The sequence below is a fragment of the Barbus barbus genome (assembly GCF_936440315.1).
Source record: "Barbus barbus genome assembly, chromosome: 30".
Lineage (NCBI taxonomy): Eukaryota > Metazoa > Chordata > Actinopteri > Cypriniformes > Cyprinidae > Barbus > Barbus barbus.
The window spans coordinates 14,540,496-14,562,774 of record NC_136758.1 but is presented as its reverse complement, the minus strand read 5'-3'; the positions used below and the strand labels follow the sequence as shown (position 1 = coordinate 14,562,774).

Here is a 22,279-nt window from a genome sequence, read left to right as displayed (position 1 = left end):
GCTGGTTGAGAAATGATCATATAAACGAACAAGGAATTTTTTGACAAATGCCAGTGTACTTGCAAAACATCGGCCATTTCAAGGACAAAGACACACGTCCTTATTAATCAAATCTTGCTTTTAACAAACTCTCAGCTGCAGGTAATAACATAAAAATAAAGAATAAATCACAGAAAACATTCAAAGACGCCTCAGAAGAAAACAAAATACTGATTCAGGAGTGTCTGTTGCAGACTTACTGGATGTAAATAACCATTGGCTGTGTGTTAGTACAGCAAAATCTTTATACAAACTTATGGAAATTAATTGAGGCCACAAAAAGCACCTAAGAAAAACACCTGCGCACTTTAACACACACTTTAAGTACTCAGCTAAAACAACGAGCTCTCCATCAAAGATGGATCGCTCATTTTTGAAGATTCCAAACTGTAGATTAAAATAAAGCATTGGCGAGCAAAGGAAGTGAAGTGGTACGAGCCACAGGCAGTGCGGCTGAGTGTGTGAGTCTGCCACACTCTCTAATTAACAGAGGAGGCCCCTAATTCTCCTTCTCCGTTCCAACTCAGCAAACACGTTCAATGTCATTAGAGCCGCACAACCCCCAACTGTCCCCACACTCGGACTGATGAAACTAATCACTCAACTAATGCTGTGCTTCAGCGGCTGTCTGAGAGAACGCAGCCATGAAGATCTGTCTTCCCGTCTTTCTCAGGCTCTCGTGTTTGTTTCTGTTGATCCGTCTCTTCTATCTGTCTGCGATCAAGTTTAGGCATTTCTTGCTGAATTTTCACCATTTCAATTTTTTTTCATTTCTAAATAATCTTGTGCTTTCATCTTAAAGTGTAAAGTTTCAAAATTGTACTTTGCATTGTAATTTTACTTTTATTTTGCATTTAGAGGCCTAATCAGTTTCTCAAATTCGAGGACATGAAATCCATATAAAAATTCAGGGAGCATTAGTGTGTTTTGAATAACATTAGCTATTGTCAAATCATTTATCGTCGCAATCATTGCTAATTTGAGAGTTAATTCTGGAGTAATACACTTCAGAGTGTGTGTTTACCTCACAAACAGTGGGTAGAACAGCATGTGCTGTCCGTGTGTGTGTGAGGCTGGTGAGGCAGTAAGAGCTTAGTGGAAAAAAGCAACGCGCACACACACACACACGTAATGGTGTTGGCTTTAGTTCTGGGCGAGTGAGCAGCAGAATCGATAAGCTCCAGCATCACATACGCCACACGGCCTGATACACTCCTGTTTCTCTCAACTCTCTTTAACGTGACTTTACACACAAACACACTACTGCACTCCCAATGCTAGCGGCATTAAATATCTGTCATTAACTACTGGGATGCTTTCTAAAGCAGTGTGCAATATTTCTTTTTTTGTTTAATTCCTGTCAGATGTGTAGACAGGCCATGCTGTATATAACAGGATGCATCATTAGTAGCAAACGAGGATGAAAATTACATCAAAAGCCAATAAACTCTTTGACTTTAGAGGCACAATATTAAACATCTGAAAAGAAATCAGAAAGGAAGGTTTGCATGTAAAAAAAGTACATTAACACAGCAGTAAATACATTTTTGAAGCATATTTATATGCATTTCAAGCATATAAAATCTCTTTATTTAAGATCATCTTAAATGTTTAAATCAAACAACACAGCACATAAAAAACATGCACGTGCACACGGACATATACAAACACACACATTTATCTCAGTCATTCATTAAACGCTTCCAGAAAACAAAAGATCTATTTAATCTGGAATGCTAAAGTACGGCTGATATTTCAGAACAGCATTTGTGACAGAGCTATGTAAATAACATGGTAATCGTGGCCTGAGTATGTACAGTAAAATAGTTTATGCAAATATAGGGAAATTAATTAGGGCAGGATTGCTGGATTGTTGAGCACAGTCAAAATGTTTCCTTTAATTTGTACATTTTTACAGCGCATCACATTAATCATTTACTCGCTTCTTTACTTCATTTAGGGCTACATAATTGCATAAAATAACAAAAGAAATAACATAAAAGAAATGAGAAGAAACCTATATAATTTTATAAGAAAAGACATTGAAAAGAAAAAGATAAAAAGAAATGAAAAAGAAAGAAATAATACACATAATATAAAAACAAACAATAAATAAATATACACAACAAAATCATGTGGCGGTGCCTAAATGACAAAGTCTGACCATCCCCATTAAGCCACAATGAAAACAGACAAATATTATACGAACACTGACTAAATGTAATAAAATTGAATTAATATATTAAAATTGCTTTTTAGTTTTTACTACTTTGATAATAATAATAATAACCATTATTCTCATTCATTACATCTATCATTATTATTAAAACAATAAGAACTAAAAGGTTTTTAGAAATAAAAGGTTGGTCAAACAATGAAAACAAGAGTAACAGCTAAAATGGAGTGTCACTTCAGATCAGTGGGAGAAACAGGCGCTTCTAGAGGAGAGAATGAATCTATAGGGATCTACCTGAGCCCATTTCACGCTACTGTCAAAACGCCTAAGTACTGCATCCATGTGGACAAGGATTAACACGCAGGACAATGAGCTGAATTAAGCCAAGTGTGTGTGTGTGTGTGTCTGTGTTGCGGCCATGCTCTGCGACTCACTCATGTGTTGCTATTCCATCTGTGAATAGTGGGGGTGTGATTGATTAGACAGGTGCCATTCTTCCTTATGCAGGAACGGCCGCCCCATGCACAGTAAACGCCATGCCTATATCTCTCTGTCTCTCTTTCTCTCGCTCCTTCCTGACAGCTCACACGACTGGTTACTCATACCCAGTCCTCCAACCAGCTAAAACATGCATACACGATAAACATACACGCCTTAAACATTTACACATGCTGAGACGCTTATAAACACAAACCACAAAAATAGACTTACATCTAACTCCTTAATAATAGCTTTTGCTATTAAATGCCACACTGTTCGTGCTATCATGTCACAGACACCACCGGTGGCGGCTTTAAACCGTGTCAGCAGGGTTTCTTGTTATTGTACGTTGACGAGCACGTGATTTAACCTTTGGGGGTTGAAGGCTGAAGAACGGGCAGGTGGAATTAAACGCGGGCCTCGCACGCAGGGGCAGCACAGGCAGCGTGGCCGGCCACGCAGCAGATGGACTGTCAGCTTTAATATGACGGAGCGCGTGCGGGCACTCTAGCCTGGAAGCACGCGGATCTCTACGGGAATGCAGCCGCTCGCCCGCGCAACAGGGGCTGGGAGCAGACGAGAACGGAGCTATGAAGCGCAAATACACCCGTCTGACACGTCACACAGACATGCACAGGTCTACTCTTACATCTCGCAAAGCATGCCAAAAATTTTGTTTTGCTATCTGCAGATACATGTGAGTTCAAACAGTGCTATAGGCTGCAGTCAGGTACATCCGTATCCTGTCTGGAAAAATTACCGCATATAAGCAGATTTGTTCAAAAGCCTCCCATCAGGATCACTTTGATAATCTACAGCAGGGCAGAAATAACACTCCTTTGAATGAACTCAAAGTCAAGAAATTTCGCATTCTAGATGAAAAAGAAACAATAGCTTCTGTTTGCCTAAGCTTTTCCACGGGGGCACGTTTAAACAGATTTTAAAAAGTCATGTTAAGCAAACAGCGAGATAATGCACATAAAAGTGCTGAAGAAAATGACATACACAGGCTTGATTTAGCGCCATTTGAATTTCAAATGCAGCACGTTTCTCCAAGGATTTCATTATTCTGGTTTAGTTGAGGGAAAAAAACTGTCCTGAAGGTGTGCTTATAGATATTAATACATATGTTTGCGACCCTATAGAAGCTCAAAGGCAATCCGGCGAAGTGCATTAACAATAAAATTTATTTTCATCTAAATATTTTGAAAACTCACTTTGTTGAAATATTCTGACTGACTTAATTTAATTTGATGTAAAACATGAAACAGTGATGTAAAACTGAAACTGAAAATTCAGCAATTCAAAAAGTCCAGAACAGCCTCCAGAAACGCTCCACAGCTGACTGCAAGGAGTCTGGCCTTACATGGTAAGCATCATATTGATTTCATCACACACACACACACACGTGATGTATGACAGGAGAAAGCGCCGAGAAATATTTCACTGTCATCCGTCACCCAGCTGGGCGATTCATTTCCCTTTCTCTTCCCTTTCTTACGAGACCACCACAATTTCACAATTTCATTGAAGACCAATGAAGCTAAAAGAGATTCAAAAATCAGTACGGATTCACACCAGTAGAACTAGAGAAACTTTACCGCCTTAAAGCTCTAACATCCTGTACTTTCACACACATAAATGTTCTTGTGTAGACACACATAACCATTAACAAACAAATGTAAATGCCAGTTTTATCACTTTTATAAAAAAAAAAAAAAAAAAAAAAGCCATCCCGATTTTCATCTTATATTCTCATTATTTACTTCACAGTGCTTATCTACTTCTAAAACTATTTTACACTAATATATTTTTAAAGTACAAAACCAGTACATAAAAGACATTAATTTGTTGTAATGCATCTTCTATTGAGAAATAACTAAACAGGAAGGGAAAAGCTATATCCGCATGCCGAGAGACAAACGGTGAGTCTGCTGGGAGCCGGTGGAAAACACAGTGGCTAAAAGCACTATTTTTACACCCTTATCTAGCCCTCGTGGACCCTCCTGCTTCTGGAGTGACCACACTCCCTATTGACCTGCTGTAACTGTATCCTACAGGCTCTCAGCCGGCCCCGTGCCTGCTCTGCCTCTTTCTAGCAGGCCGAATCATCTGCAAAATAAAGACAGAAGCAAACGGGAAACCAAGGTCTAAACATTGCAGAGAATAAAGCACATTCTGGTGTAATCGCTAATGCCAGTGGGTCATTGTTTTTTTTTTTTTACTCAATCGAGCGAGTCTCAGCTGGCGTGGGCCCTGTTAAAACCCTTATTCAACTTCTCGTAAAAATCGCCGCAGTGCGTTCAGAAAATCCTGGTGGATTGATGCATAAATCACACAAATTGACAATTGCATCATCAAGCTCTCGCATTCACGGCCGGCCGTGTGTTTTCATGTGTGCGGCACCTGCGTGCGACCGCTTCACACGAGTGTGTGCGTCCGTCCGACGGGCCACTTATTGCACTTTTTAACAAAAGGGCAAAAATATAGCTTCCCTTTTTTTCTTACGCCCCCCCCCCCCCCCCCCCCTCTCCGGCCTCTCTTTTCTCCTGAATGACAGGCCGCTGGAGGAGCCGGGAGGGAGGGGGCTCTCTTTTAACTGGAGTTAATTACCCTTGGAATGCCTCAGACCCCTTCAAATAAGGGGAAGTGGCAATGCTCTGTCTCCAATAAGCAGGACAGCGTAAAGACAAAGAGTGTCCAGACAGTAATCGACAAGGGGCCACGGAAAGAGAAAGATATGCAGGACGAGGCACGACACCTCTCACACAGGGGAATGGGATGGAGCCAAATCAAGACTGAACGGCAACAAAGGCCTCCTGGCGCACACACACACACACACCGCACACATGGCAGAATAAATAAATCTGCGTTGTGCATATTGACATCATTTGACAGATGAATTAAGTAAATGATTTTATAAGGAGATTAAATGGAATTTAATTTACACAATCTCTCTTTATTCCTGCTGATCCCAGCCTCTGGGGTTTCATTCGCCTCTCACAAAAGAGAGAGAGAGAGAAGGGAGTACGAACGGGCGTAGAGAAAACGCAAAATCAAGTTTTCTTCAAGGGCCACAGGGGGGTTTTGGTGTTTTAAAATCATCCGCAAAAGCGACAAAAGGTTGAACATGCATGAGTGAACGCTCAGACACCTTTTGCACGATTCTGCGCTGAACTATTCAGCCCACTGCAGAGTCCAGCAGTGATTTTACACACATGACACCCGCGCTTCCAGTGGACATTCACACTCCATTGCCTTTAAAAAGCTGACTGCTTGCTTCTGGTCAAATTAAAAAATGTCAAGCATTAAGCTTTGATGTAATTTACTTCCTCTCATTTTTGCTTAAAAATAGTTTCTTTTTTATTATACAAATACATTATAGAAATTTACAGAAGGTTTTGAGGAGAAATTTAAATCAGTAGAAAAGCATGCATGTAATTTTATGACAATGTTTTGAGGAGCTGCATGAATTTCTTCACGTAAATATGGAAGTCTTTTAAAATTTCTAAATCCTTATTCGTTCGTTAAACAAATCTGAAAACACGCTGAACAATCAAAGTTGTACACCACATATGTAAAAAAAAAGTCATTTAAAAAAATAATAACTATGTATAGTGTATAAACAAATTTATTATATTATTTGTTTTTTACATAAATCTTTTAAATCTTTTTTTTTATAAAACAAACAATAGACATTTAGATATCCTAAATAACTTGATAACTAAAATCTACATAAGGATATTAATAATAATAATAAAAACATTTATAAAGATATAAAGGTTCCCATCATAATTAAAATAATCCAAAAAGACACGCAAACACGCTCTTCAACTGTGAATGTAAATATTAAAATAAGCGTGCAGATGTAAATGTACATGCAGACGGTGAGAGTCTCTAATTATGATAATAGCTAAACCAGCACTTGTTGTTATTACCATCATTAATATACTAATTAGAATCTCAGTAGTCAATTTGTGTTAAAATAAATATCAAACAGCGAGCGAGCGCCGAATGGCTAGAAGGCTGTGAGGAACCGACACTCTTATCTCTGAATTTCCTTTCATGAGTCTGAATAATCCAGTCAATCTAATGATCCTGTGCAGAGTGTGTGCCAACACATCCACACCACTGCTGTCATTCCATCAGCATACGATATTTGAAATCTCCATCGCTAAATAAATTCACTTTCACAACTATGTTGGCATGGATTCTTCAGGTGTGTTTATAAATGGCTTTCAGGCTGAAGTTGAGCTGCTCGTGTGTTGTATTTTGCAGGACGGTGACTGAAGGTTTAGGAGACCAGGATAGTTACCTGTTTATGATCTTTCTGACCCTTCTCAGTGTCTTTTTTCCCTTTTTCTATGTACTGTAGGTGTTGTCAGTTCACAGCCTGTTTTTCTTATCAGTATTCATATGCAGCAGAGGGCAGAGGTTAATAGTTCGGTTGTTTCTTTAATCAAACTTGTACGTGCACTTGTTCTGCTACATCACTATTTTGACAGATTCAAAAAGTAAAGACTTGCTACATAATGCATAATGCTTTACAAATAGACATTACTTAAAGGACTTAATCTGATTTTAATTTATTTTATAAAATGAATTTTTCAAGAACCACTATGAATGGTATTTTAATTATATTTCTCACCTAAAATATTTCATTTTTAGCTGTTATCTCACATGATTGTTTAACTAAACAACTAAACAAAATAGCAGGTATTTAGAACAGAATAAAAGTCTGCCAGTGCAGAACCTGACATCTAAATCAGTGTATTCATGTTTCCTCAGTCTGCGCTGACAAAAGTGAGCGGGACAGAGATAAATATGAAGCTAAGGAGCTGTTCTCTCTGCCGGCTCCTGGATGGTCCGCTCGTGCCCCGCACACTCAATCCCTCCCTCCCTCTCTGTCTCTCTCTCTGAGCCAGCACACCGTCTTTAATACTTTTAGCGGGCCACATGCTGTGCGACCGGTCTGTTATTCAAGCCACCTAAGACCGTTTTCTCCCTTCTATCCCATGGCTTTCGTCTTCCCCTCCTCCCTCGCCACTCTCTCTCTCTCTCATGTTGTTTTCCGCCACGCACTTCTAATGATTTGCACAAAACACACTCTGTCCTGTCAAAGCGGACACAGATTGCTGTAATAGTGGATAAGCCGTCAGCTACCGGCACAACGTACATCCGCACGCACACTCGGCTCCAGACGCTACCTGACAGTGAAAACAACCTTGACAAGGAGGACCACGGTGACCACATGCACACATAAACACACAAACAAACCAGGACAGGAACTATACGGACAAGACAAACAGTCTAGCCGGACACAAAAGTAGAAGTAGAAGAAATGAAAATGTACCTACTGTTGTTCGGAATGCAGGGAAAAACACTCAGGGAGCGAAAGTTCTACCGAATCCATGTGCGCTCTGCGATCATCGTTTGAGCAAACCTCTTCTATAAATTAAAGTTTTCTCTCTCTCTCTTTCTCTCTGGCTTCTCTGTCTCCACTCCCCTCTCTCTCTCTCTGTACCTCCTCCTCCTCTCTCTCCCTTCCGTGACTGAGCAGTGCAATTAACAGGACCGTTCTCCCGGTGACAGCCTATAGGCACAGCCAGTTGGGACCAAAAGCTCTTGCACTCTTCTAATCAAGGACTTAAAGCCACGATTGCTGCTCATTAATATGAAGCAGGGCTTTGCATATGCAGTCCCCCCGGCCCTCCCGGACACCAGATTGGTGGCTTCCCAGCCAATTGGAGTGAGACAGGGCAGTGTCTGCGCCCACAGAGAGACAGAGAGGGGAGAGAGGGGAGGGGAAAGACAAAGAGCGAGCAAGCGAGCGAGAGAGAGAGAGAGAGAGAGAGAGAGAGAGAGAGAGAGAGAGAGAGAGAGAGGGAGAGAAGGAGGGAGGGGGAGTGGTGTAATGAGAGGGAAAGTGGGGGTGAGAGAGGGTTTAAAGAAGCAGCCCGTGTCTCTCCCTCAGCAATGCTTATCGGCTCGTGCTGTCAAGTGCGCAGATAAAAACGCTCACTTTGTTGATACAAAACATTGTGAATGAAGCTGCTTGCTGTTCGTTTTGCATCCGCCCCTGTTTGCACGCTCATTCATTTCCTTCGTCCACCTGCACGGGGAACATTAAAAAAATATGCGTTATAAACCAATTTAAAAATACTGTTCGTTTTGCATTGAGAAAATGTAGTTTTTTGGGCTTGCGAATGTTGTTGTACACTTTAAGTGAGTGGAAATAGTGGCAACACAGATGTTGCAATCCACCGCAACATCATAACAGCGGCCCATCACAGCAAATGTGGAAGTGAGGGAGTGGACACACGCTACCGTGACCACATCACTGACAGATACAGCGAGAAAAGGCTGAGGAAAGATCAAAGGCACCCCTTTGTTCTAGAATGATTGAGCCACAATTGCGGGGCATCCAGGCTGCCGGTGCGCGCCGTTCGCAAGTACGTGTGTATGTTTACGCGCGTGTCACAGGCTCGCTGCATTTCCAGCAGCAGCAGGGAAGATATTGCTGGCATCTCAGCACACCGCAATTCCCCACTGATAAGAAAATTCAGGAGCCGCACCGGCCCACAAACCATTGTGCTTGCCCCACCACGCCGCCACGGAAATTGCATCTGACCGTCTTTCATATTCCAAACTTGCAGGGATTTTGGAGGCAGACATCTCTTTAAAATGCCTGTCTTGGGTCTCTGAAACTGAACTAAACCTGTTCACTGGATCTCATATACGATTCCAGGTTTCTTTGATTGATTTTTACTTAATTGCTTTAATAGTGTTAATAAACAAAGTCATATAACCATTTTTTTTTTCAACAGTCCTTAAAAAAATTACAAAGCAGTCAAACTTTTATAGCACTACTCCTACTACTACTTCTACTAAATTAATTAATTAATTAATTAAAAATATATTAGTTTGGTCTTTGTCATTACTTAAAACCACATTTAGGAAAACATTTAAAATGAAAAAAAAAATCCCCCACCATATTTGCATGAAGATGTTTATCTTAAATCTAAAAAAAATCTATAAATATAACATAAATAAATGAATTAATGAATGAACAAATAATAATAATAATAATAATAATTAACAAAGTAGTCAAACTGAACTTAATTGATACATAAATAATACTAATAATAATATTTTATGATAATATAAAATTTCAGTACTGTCATAGTTTTTTAATAACATTTCAAAATTTCACAAAACATCTGTGTTTTTTTTGTAAAATTAATTTGTACGAACAGCTATTAATGCTCAGGTAGGCAGCAGGTGCGTTATGTAGAGTAAGATATATATCGAATGAGAGATGCACATCAACAATAAAGAGGCACAGATCAATGCAATGCACACATCACTGAAAACTAATATCTTTCGGGGAAATTAGATCTACTTCTAAACTGCACAAAGAAAGAAAAAGCTTGATATGGCACATATAGAAACGACTGAGTGAAATTCAGGCTTTTCCCTTTGAATAACAGATGGGCAGAAAAATGAAAACCAAATGCGTTTGAACGATCAGAATCATGCAACTTTGTTTCCAGAGAAGTGTAAAAGACTGCTAGAAGATTATTTTTATTACATGGGAGTGAGTTGCCATTGCTGAAGGACACTCTGGGTCTAACAAAGGAGTTTTGAAATAACACTCTACGGTTTCCAACCGGCCAACACACACACACACACACACACACACATGCTCACACTTGGAAAGTTACATTTGCTTAATTTATTCATCTGTCTGCTTTTAAACAATGTACAGTCTCTGCAATCTTTGCACCGCAAAAAAACAAGGCACATGATTAAAAAAATACTAAAGCAGTGGTTTCAAAGCGCCGCCTGGAAACGACAGGCAGCCGACTGCCATTTGAAACTGTTTTAATTGCACTATGACAAACGGAAATGAAGAGGATGAGGGGAACGGGAACCGACGTAATGTTTGAATGCAGATAGGAGGGATACCTGTGGTCACTCAGGTCCCATGAGACCAACAAACATTCCTCATATTAAGATCCATGTAGATCAAATGCAGAGCGTGGAGCTAACAGACAGCACTCATACTTGAGGAACTAAGATGCACACTGAGGCTGTTCAAATAAAAAAAGAGAGGAAATCAGTTAGATGGACACATTGAAAAGTATGGTCTTGCCTGAAAAGCATCTAAAGAAAGAGGTTAAAGTGAATCAAACCTGAAAGCTCAAACTAGCAAATTTTTTTTTTACTGCCGACATGCGTTCTTTTTTTCATTAAGGTTTCACAGCAGGGGTGCAGTGTTGTGTCCGGATGTATTGATTCAATTACAGTGGCCAGCCCGCTTTTGACAGACCCCCCTTTAGGTCACATTTCCATATCTGTGCTGAATGGGCGGCTGTGACCCCCAAACACTGGCCACATGGGGCTGGAAAGACCCGAAACATCACTCCAAACTTCTGTCAGTCAGTAAATCTGACTGCGATAGCAACATGCTAACAACATTAAGTTTAAGCATAACAACAATGCGCTCTTAGCAGCTCAAAGTTATTCCGAATCCAGCCTGGCTTCGCTACTACAAGCTGTCATTAACAGCCTTTAATCCCTGCTGCACCGCTGAATACATTTGAACTTAAGTATGCACGACTAGTCTGCACCGATTGCAGCGGCTGTCGATACATGCCAATAGCTGCCCATCTTTTTCATTAGCAGTTTTAGCACAGCGCTTCTGCTTCTATTGTTCAGACGGTGTGTGTTTTACAACGAGCCGCGTCTCGCTTTCAAACCGAATTCCATTCTGCCACAAGAGACGGGCGAGCATTCAATTCACAAGCCGGCAGATTGAAAGACGAGCTCTGAGATGTAAAAACAAAACGCATTAGGCGCTAGCAAGGACGGGTATGCAAAGTCTCAAAATGGATTTGAAAAGACTCCAGTCTGGCTTTTGTAAGCGTTTGTGTGTGAGTACGTGGGCGTGAGAGCGTGCCTGTGTTTTTTATTTGTGAGTGTGAAATGTTAAAGACAGGGATGACCCTTTTGGTCACTGGCTGTTGACATGTGGCTAAGAATTATCAGGGCTAGCTTGGCGGAGCATCAATCACACCAGTCAATAGGGGAGGGCAAGTTCACTTAGGTCACATGTCAGCCGACCAGCCGCAGAGCATACAGTCAATGCGGCCGCCGCTAGAGTTGTTTAAAATCAACTTGTCAAAAATTGGGCTGTAATAAATTCAAGAGGCAGGATGCTTATTTGTAGCCACTCGGGTCAGCACGGGGCGTCTCAAGAGTGAAAGCTCTCAGGCTGAGCGGAGAAGCGTATTGCAAACAATAACACGTGATAAATATGATGCTGTTGTTTCTATATTCATAATGTAATTTAAAAATAGAGCAATATAATAGGTAATTGAATAAAATAATTAAAGAGTTGTATTAAAAATGTTGTGTGGATGTGTGTATACACACACACACACTTAATTTACATATTTTAATAGGTAATTATTTTTAATACTATATTACAATGTGTGTGTAAATAAGTAAGTAAATAAATAAATAAACATTATATAATGAAAGATATTATACACGAGTTTGGGAAAACAAATTTCTTTCTTTTTTTTTTTTTTTTTTTGTTATTTATTCTGTCTGACTGATTGTGTATTTGTGCATTAGACAATATAAAATGCAAAAGCAACTTAAAGACAACTTACACACATGTACACATTCCTAAATATATACTGCTATCACGCAAAGCTTCAAAGCGAACAAATAATTTTCTTACATCTACTTCTGCTTCCTCAAATTCCTAAACTCAAAGTCCCTCGCGAGAGAAAGTAGACTGAAAAGTGTGTGTGTGTTTGTGCCTGTCATATGAGAGTGCTGCAGTGCTCTTGTATTGCGTCTTGATAAGGACACAAAGGCAGGTTGGCAGCTGTGTGCCGGGACAGCCCTTCAGTCTGCAGTTCAGCAGTGGTCAACAGAGGGAGCTACTGGCTGTGCGGTGGTCAGTGTGTGTGTGTGTGTGTGAGAGAGAGTGTGTGTGCGGTCTGTCTGATGAGTGGAGAGCTCATCTGTGTGTATGTGTGTTTGTCCTCTGTTGTTTTACCCCATCGCTGTCACTGAATGGATATATTTATGCCTGCCACTCTGGTCTGAGCTGCCTTGCGATACATGAAGGAATATTTAAGGACTCAAACGTATGATGGGAAAATAGGAATTTGGATTCCATAGTGACACTACGGAATACTACTTTGTTATGATTCTATTAATTGTACTTGATTATATTAAATTCAAACTATAAATAAATGTTACATTTTATACAGATTTTGTAAGTGAAACACAAAATAACCTCAGATTAAATTTGCAATAATCTGTATTAAGTTAAAACAGGGGGCAAAATCATTAGACACCGTGTGTACAGTTAAACCGTTTTTATTTACAATAAATAAATATATAAATAGAGTATAAGAATTTATTTTAGCTAGTTTACTATCAAATATTTCTTAATATATTTTAAGAAATCAAATACTAACAAATCTAATTAATGCATATTTCTGCCATTGAAATGACAGATTTCACTAACCTGTAAGTCTTATATTTCTTATTAATTACTTATCATACACTGTCTTTTCAGTTATTATAGGAATTTAATTTCAACAAATTAACTAAAAAGGTTATATGCTGTTTCAAAAATGTAGGTTTAATGTGAGACTAGGTAGTCAAAACCTTTTCACTCCAGCCATACTTAAACACACATACAAAAATATATGCATGCAATTGAAAATTCCAGGGAGCCAATAGGACATTTTAAACAATTGCTATGGTACCACTTTCAAAAGACTTGGGTGGGTGAGTAAAACCGCTCTATGAAACCACTGTTATGAAGGGGAAAGCGAAACAAGGTTACTATGGTAGCGAATGAGTGAATAGCTAAGTAACCTAATGGTCTATCAGCAGGTACAATTGTCACATGAAGGAAAGTGCCAATTTCAAAGCCCCCGTACTTGGCAGGGTGATAACAGGCTAGCGGGGGCTCCAGGGACAGCGGCAAGCCCGGTGTGCGGCATTTGCTAACCTCTCTTTGATACGGCCACTGCTGTTTCCTGTTTCCACCCTCTTCTCCCTAGTCTTGAATCTCTTTAGCAGTACGACTACCCGCAGGACGCCCTGAATAAACCTCCAAGGGTCTCCTATCTTCAAGAAAACCAGTGCTGCAGTGAAGAATGGAAAATTAATGGTGTTAGAATAAGAGCTCCTCTATCTTTACTAAATACAGTTTATTCTTTTTCTAAATCGAAATATCCATTTATTTAGATTTTTCATAAAACATATATACTAAAAATAAGTCCACATTTACATTAAATAAATAAATCCCATTTCCAGAACACAGATACCCAGACCTCTGATATGCGATACACATTAGCACATTAAAGTACCTTTTAAGTGCAGGTATTTGCAGTTCAGTGTGTCTGAAAAGGATTGAGACCCGTCTTATCCTTATCTGTGGTTACAATTAATACACCTTCAGTCATTTCCCAGGTCTACTGGGATCAAGTTTACTTTCAAACACATGACCGGCCTTTAACTGATATACTCTGAGCAGATATAGAGACAAAACTGCGCATGAAACGGTTGTCATTCCTGCACACATTTTTTTTCAGTGTAAGATAAGCTTGAGTAAACATGAGCACAAAATACTGCTGTCTCAGAGGGTTACGTGTGCATCGTGCACCTGCATGAACCATGCCGTGTTCCTGCCACTGATTATGTCTATATAAAGCTGCTTTAAATATCCTCAATTAAAATAAAATAAAATCAAAACATTTTGCGATACATACACATATATATATATATATAAAGTTAGTGCTAAATTTAAAAAAAAAAAAGATTAAAATGATGGTTGATGGACTTAAATATTCCTATTGAAAGTGTCCCTACTCTGCCAGGATGTGGCCTTGGCCTCTCAGGCCCTGTTCTGAATGGAGAGCTGCCATCACGTCAGCATGGCCTGTTTAACCACATCACTCTCATCTTGTACCACTCATGCTCTTCATGCCAAAACTGCTCAGCACCACACTGCAGCCTGGTGTTTTATTGTCGAAAACATTTAAAATGTCTGGTCTCGACAGGTAATGCGTTGACTGAGTTTGTGTGCTGACTGAGTTTGTGTGCTGATTCTCATCTTGTTTCATCGTATAAAATACTTCTTTCTGCATTTTTTTTCAGATACAGCGACAGCTGGACACTTTTGTCCATATACTGTAAGAGATTTCCTGGAAAGTCGTTTGTTCCCTTCCAGGAACTTCGAGCTGCGTCGAAACGCATATGGGAACGCCATCAGCGTAACCGACGCTCTGAATATCGTCTACAACAAGTCCAATAGAAGGGCGAGGCGTCACGGGCGAGGTGACGTCACGGCCAGGAAGTATATAAGCACGTGAGGCAGAGCCCGCGTCAGCTTTTTGTCATTCAGCAAGCGCTCTGTGTATTGTCAGTCCATATCTGTTTTGTGAGTCTTATTTACTGTTGTTTGTCTGAGAAAGAGTTTAGACATGCCAAAGCCAAGACTAAAACAGGGGGCGATTTCGGATCGCACTTCAGATTGTGTGCTAGTCCTTGCCCTCGCTTTATTACTGGGGAGGACACACATAGTCTGTGCGTGGTCTGCCTGGGTGCGCTGTGAGCGGCTCTCGCTGCGCACACTCCGCACCCGGAGGGCTCTCTTCGAGGAGAGAGCCTTTGTGAGCACCCCGCGCGGTGCTGGTCCCGCTCGTGCCGAGGTAGAGCGGCGGCTGCACTCATGGGGCTCGCAAATGGATCATCAGATCCAGCACCCGCTCTCTGTGTTCGGAAGCCGCATTCTTCCCCCAGAGAGAGGGCTCAACGCCCCGCTTGTCTTCCAAGCTTTGTAAGCTGCAGTGTTTGCACAAGCATAAGAGAAAATAAAGCCGGTCCCGCTTCCGCCGTAAAAAGAGAGAGAGAGAGAGAAAGGCAGAGCGGCGGCTGCGCTCGTGGGGCTCGCAGGCTGATCTGGCTGGTGAGAGTGAGACCGGTATGTCCTTATCTCCTCCCGTATCCGCCAGATCTGGCGCCCCGTCTCTCGTTTGGAAGCAGTCTCTTCCCCCCGAGTCTTTCTTCCTCCGAGGAGGTTGATGTGACGAGCGTTCACGAGGGTTCGCCGCCTCCGCCCCAGTATGAGGAGTTTTTAGAGGTGGTTACACGGGCAGTGGCCAAACTAGACATCAGTTGGCCCCCCGAGAAAGTTCCTCTACGTAGGAGCCTCTCGTTTTTCCCCGATCTCCACATCGAGGTGTCGAGATCGTGGGCTAACTATTTTCATCCCGCCCGCTCATTCCCGCCTCTCATTATTATGGTAATGTGCAGGAGTTGGACGCGCGCGGGTACAGAGCGATGCCCCGGGTTGAACAGATGCTCGCGAGCTATCTGTCACCCGCGGGGGCGTCGGCTCTGAAGGCTACTACCCTGCCCACTAAGCCTCTGCACACCACATCCTCCCTAGTGGGCAGGGGGTATGCGGCAGCAGGTCAGGCCGGTGCGTGTCTGCACACTATGGCAGTGTTACAGGCGTACCAGACCGAACTGCTGAGAGACTTAGATAAGGGCGGTGATTTAGGCCAGAAGATATTTCTCCCCCGCCGCTCTCTAACTCTTGAGGCTGCTGGGCGGGAGCAGTCCCTCCGCATACCAGCTCCGCACACAGGGCTGCGCAGAAACAGAGCGTCGCCTCTCACGCTCCTGCGGCGGAGCCGAGGGCAGCGGCGCTCTGCATCGGGGGCCTCGAAGCTGAAGGCAGGCCTGAAGGATGTCTTGTCGGCTAGGAGGTCCTCGGCAAAGAAGTCCTGACGGGCGAGCCCCAGGACTACGGAGGGCGACCCCTACTGGGGTGGAGCGGTTTGCACCGCGGCACATGGTGACCGTCTCCCCTCGGTGTCCTCCGGGGATTTGTCTGTCAACCCTGCAGTTCCAGGGCACAGCAGGTCCCAGCGAGTGTTGTTCTCAGGTTACTCCGCCTGTGATGTTAGCGGGCCTGAGAAACTCGCCTCAGCCGCTAGATTATGCGTCTCGTCCCGGTGCGCCGCGTCGAGACAGCGGTCTGGCTGCTTCTCTAACACCAGAGGTCAGTCTCGAGAGACTGATTCCCTTAGTAGATCACTTGGCAGCCTGGCAGCACCTGCCACACGTGTCTCTTTGGGTCCTGCGGACGGTAGATTGGTTACGCCATCCAGTTCGATGGGCCACCTCCGCCGTTCAACAGGGTTTGTGTGACCACGGTCCGCCCCGAGCAGGCTCTGGTCATGGAACAAGAGGTCGATACTTTGCTGAGGAAGGAAGCCATAGAGTTGGTTCCTCCTCACGAAGTCCACGCCGGCTTCTACAGCCGGTACTTCATTGTTCCAAAGAAGGATGGGGGGCTGAGGCCCATATTGGATTTGCGCGTCCTGAACCGCTCAGCCAGAAAGCTGAAGTTATCACTATCAGGCAGATTGTGTCTCAAATCAGGTCCAAGGACTGGTTTGTCACGATAGATCTCAAAGATGGCTATTTCCATATATCCATCCTTCCCTCTCACAGGAAGTTCCTGAGGTTCGCTTTTGGGGGCAAAGTGTATCAGTATCGGGTTCTTCCTTTCGGCCTAGCACTCTCACCCCGCACTTTCACCAAGTGTGTGGATGCGGCACTGGTCTCGTTGCGACTGCAGGGCATCCGCATACTCAATTATATCGACGATTGGTTGATTCTCGCTCAGAGCGGTTGGCGGTTCGGCATCAAGATGGCGTTCTCGCCCACATGAAAGATCTGGGGTTAAGACTAAACGCCAAGAAGAGTGTGCTTTCTCCAGTTCAGAGAACCACTTATCTAGGCGTAGTGTGGGATTCGACCACGATGCAGGCTCGTTTATCCCCTGCTCGGATCGAGTCGATCCTCACGGCAGTCAAGAGAGTACGAGAAGGCCAGCCACTCACTGTCAAGCAGTTTCAGTGACTGCTCGGGCCCATGGCAGCAGCATCCAGCGTGATTCCTTCTGGCCTGCTCTACATGAGGCCCCTACAGTGGTGGCTCAAGACCAAGGGGGGTCTCCCTGAGGGGAGACTCGCTCCGCGCTGTCAAAGTGTCACGCCGTTGTCGTGCCTTAGACATGTGGATGGACCCTCGGTTCTTGTCCCAGGGCCCGGTGCTGGTAGCTCCTTGTCGCCGCGTCTCGCTAGCGACGGACGCTTCCCTCACCGGTTGGGGTGCGGTCATGAGTGGCCACCCTGCCCGCGGTCTGTGGAGTGGTCGCCACTTGACGTGGCATATCAACCAGCTAGAGATCCTAGCTGTGTTCCGTGTGCTCAAGCACTTCCTCCCGGAGCTGAGAGATCACCACGTGCTGGTCCGCACCGACAGCACGGCAGTGGTCTCTTACATCAACCACCAAGGAGGTCTGCGGTCGCGCCCCTTATAGAAGCTGGTACACCAGACCCTTGTGTGGTCCCAGGGCCAGCTCCGATCACTGTGAGCTGTCCACATTCCTGGGCATCTCAATGTGGGAGCAGACGTTCTGTCGAGACAGGGGCTGAGGCCCGGGGAATGGATGCTTCACCCAGGTGTGGTGAAGCAGATTTGGAAGGTTTTTGGCCAGGCACAGGTGGACCTCTTCGCCACTCGAGAGTCAGCGCAATGTCCCCTCTGGTTCTCTCTAGCTCCTCCAGCTCCTCTGGGACTGGACGCTATGGTACAGATGTGGCCGAGGCTCCGTCTGTACGCCTTCCCCCCGATCGCTCTGCTCCCGGGAGTTCTGGCGAGAGTGCGCCGGGATGCGGTCAGTCTACTGTTAGTAGCACCGTTCTGGCCGGGCCGAGTTTGGTTCTCGGACCTGATTTCTCTCCTCGACGGCACCCCGTGGCCGGTACCCATCAGGAGAGATCTCCTCTCACAGGCCGGGGGCACCATTGTGCACCCTCGCCTGGAGCTATGGAAGCTGTGGGTATGGCCTCTGTGGGGGCGCAACTCATAGCTTCCGGTCTATCAACCGAGGTTGTCGAGACCCTCCTTCAATCCAGAGCTCCCTCAATGAGGAAACTGTACGTTAAAGTGCGGAGACCGCCACCTTGACCCAGTCAACTGCCCAGTTAGTGCAGTTCTGGAGTTCCTGCAGGCCTGTTTCTCCGCAGGGTTCTCCCACTCCACTACTAAGGTCTACGTGGCAGCTATTTGTCATACCACGCCCTTATCGGTGGCCAGTCAGTGGGCAGATACCCCCTAGTTACATGTTTCCTCCGGTGCGCGGAGGCTGAGGCCTCCTGTACGATCAGGCTGTCCCTTCGATGTTGACTGTGTGCCCGGTTCGGCGAAAGTCTTTCTCTACCCCTGAAAAATGGGGTACGTACCGAAGGTTCTAACGGTCATACCACAGCCGGTCGTACTCCAGGCCTCTGTCCTCCTCCCTTCGGGGAACCCGGCCAGGAGAAGCACAACCGTATGTGTCCAGTGTGAGCACTGGGCACGTACATCCACAGAGCTGCCCTGTGGAGGAAGTCGGACCAACTGCTCGAGTGCCTTGGTCCGCCTAGTACTAATTAGCAAGTTTCACGATGAATGCGGCTAAAGTTTACTGTCTCTCAGAGAACGGCTCGTCACCCCATGGAAGAGAGAGGCGGGGTGAGCAGAGCTCATTAGTATTTAAAGGAACATTGACTAAGACGGCTTGCTGAAAACAAAGCTGATTTTGACAAGGTAAAAAAGGGTGTTGTTTTACACTACCATTGAGAAATTTTAACCAAAGTATGTTATAGACTTTTCATTAAGACCCTTAAGAATCATATTAACTCCATAATGGTGCTGGATTAGGTCATATTATCGCATATGTACTATTCACCAATACCAGTATATTGTGACACCCCTAATTAGCATGATAATTATATATGAACCTGAACCACACTATTTTTTTTTTCAATTTATACATCATCTGAAAGAATAAATAAGCTTTCCATTGATGTATGGTTTGTTAGGATCGGACAATATTTGGCCGAGATACAACTAGAATCTGAGGGAGCAAAAATATTGAGAAAATCACCTTTAAAGTTGTCCAAATGAAGTCCTCAGCAATGCATATTACTAATCAAATATTAAGTTTTGATATATTTACGGTAGGAAATTTACAAAATATATTCATGGAACATGATCTTTACTTAATATACTAATGATTTTTGCCATAAAAGAAAAATCAATAATTTTGACCCATACGATGTATTGTTGGCTTTTGTTACAAATATACCCGTGCTACTTAAGACTGGTTTTGCGGTCCAGGGTCACATATTTCATTATTTAAACATCATGATTACCATCAATATCGGTATATTATGACACCCCTAAACATAATTGGTTCTCGCTCATCTCCTGACCATGGAATGGACACAAGCATAAGACCTACAGCAAAGTATTTTTTTACTTACATTTTGGTCTGTTTTTTTACACAAAACTTTCATACTATTTGGAAAATAGCATGCAGACTACTGTACTTTTTTCTTTCTGGAGCTTGACAGTAAAAAAAAAAAAATCACTGCTCATATTCTCACAAAAAAGAGCAGTGCTGGCATTCTGCTAAACTTCTCCTTGTATGTTATACAAACGAAAGAATGTCATACATGTTTGGAACGACATGAGGATGATGAGTAAATGATGACAGAATGTTCATGTTTAGATAAACAAACCCTCTAATTCAAACTCATTTGACCCTTCTCTATCCAAATTCATGTTACGTAATCTTCACGTCAAAGATAGCCTTCAATCGCACAAGAAACACCCGTGACTCTTCCTGTCATTACAAAGCATGTGACTGCCCAACTTTCCAGCCCTGTCTGCTCCTCTCAGTCCTCTCTCAGCTCAAGACAGCAGCCCCCCTCAGCCCATACAGAGCCTGTGCTTCTGCCCGCAGCTGTTCCTCAAAGCTACAGGGCTTTAGAGAAGATCTGCCTCTCCGTTAACACATGGATCTGCCCTTTGGAGGAGAGGCGGCCACATTTTCCGCAGGGCGTCCTTCTCCGTTAGGGGTAGGTCACAGGGATTCACACAGAGAGAGGGAAAGTAGGGACAGGTGTGGATACACTGATCAGGGATTAATAGCTAATTAACACGACTAAATATGCTTTACATTTACAGCATACTGCAGTTGTGTTTTGGGGTTCAAAAACTAGGCTCTATGAGGCGAATTCACAAAGAATGAAATGTAGCAGCTAATAAAACCATTGGCATACTTTTTGCATATACAGTGCTATTTCAGTGTAGTCTCAACCAGGGGACCTCAGAAAACGTCTAAGGGGGCCACAAGATGCCTTAAAGAGTTTCATTAAAAATGCAACATTTTGAGAAAACATTTTTATCAGTGGAAATGAAGGAAACTGCCGTTATAGTTTTAATTTGAGCCAAAAAAAGTAATAAAATCATTATTTCTCAGTCTAAACTGTTCAAATAAAATGTTAATTTTACAAATATTTAAAAAAAAAATCCCACTAAAAAACTGTCATTTGGAAACAATACAGTATATCTATGCCCTAATGTGCAGCTTTAAAGGATGAGAAAATATACAAAATATAAAATGTTAAAAGTTGAACTCCTGCCTCAGAGTCACTGCTGATTCAGCTGAGCTTCACTATTATCACAGTACATCTCATTAAGAGTCATGAGCTAATGGCAATATCGGTTTCACCACAAATAATACTTTAAATTATGACGGAAGTGAACTTTTCCTTTACTCAACCTCATGCCAACTAATAATTTGGTCTGTTTCACATACAAATATAGCACACTTTTTGTCATTTTAGAGTTTGCGGCCTTATTAATTTTCATTATTTTAAAGAGAGTGGCCGGGATATTTGCCCTTTTATGTTTCACAGAAGAAAGTCAGTCATACAGGTTTGGAATGACATGAGGGTGAAATGATGACAATTTAAATGTTTATGTGAACTAATCTCCTAATCAGACAGAAGTTAACTTGATAGCAATCAAGTCTGGCAGACAGTTATTTTGTATTATATTATATTATAGTCAACAACAACCAATATTAAGCATCACTATTAATGCTAATTCCAAGCAAAATCACTAGGGGGAAAGTGAAAGAAAAACTCACTCTCACACACACACACACACACACACACACACACACGCACGCACGCTCTCTCTCTCTCTCATAAAAGTCCCTCCTGTATGGAAGTGGTAATTGACTTCTCAGAGAGAGCTAGTGGGCGGATTCAATCCAGACTATAGCCACATCTTCATACTGCTTCACCAGGACCAGACTGCATGGAAGAGAATTCTTAATGAGGGCCCCCAAGACCCTGCGGGAACCCCATCTCTGTCTCTCTCTCTCTCTCTCTCTCTCTCTCACACACACAGTCTCAATCCATAACAGGGTCCTGTTTCTACACCGACCTGCACTAAACTCTCCGACAAAAGGGCTTGGATGTGTTATTGCTCTTGAGCGTTGGGACCCCCCACACACTGAACCACCAGGTCTTTTGGTGGGATTCTATGGCACGCACACACTTTGTCAAAAACACAGAAATATATATATAAATAAATCAAACACCTGGAGAGCAGGGCAGCACAAAGCTT

General features: G+C 43.0%; 1 protein-coding gene across 1 annotated transcript in view; it reads right to left on the bottom strand.

Moving 5' to 3' along the window:
- Nucleotides 1-8,318, bottom strand: part of LOC306850190 (estrogen-related receptor gamma-like) — a 78,051-nt gene extending 69,733 nt beyond the window's left edge. Inside the window, exon 1 of the mRNA XM_079385683.1 lies at nucleotides 8,053-8,318. Coding sequence (XP_079241809.1) covers nucleotides 8,053-8,108 — 56 coding nt within the window. The 5' untranslated portion in view covers nucleotides 8,109-8,318. The remainder of the gene's footprint in view (nucleotides 1-8,052) is intronic.
- Nucleotides 8,319-22,279: the final 13,961 nt, after the last annotated feature.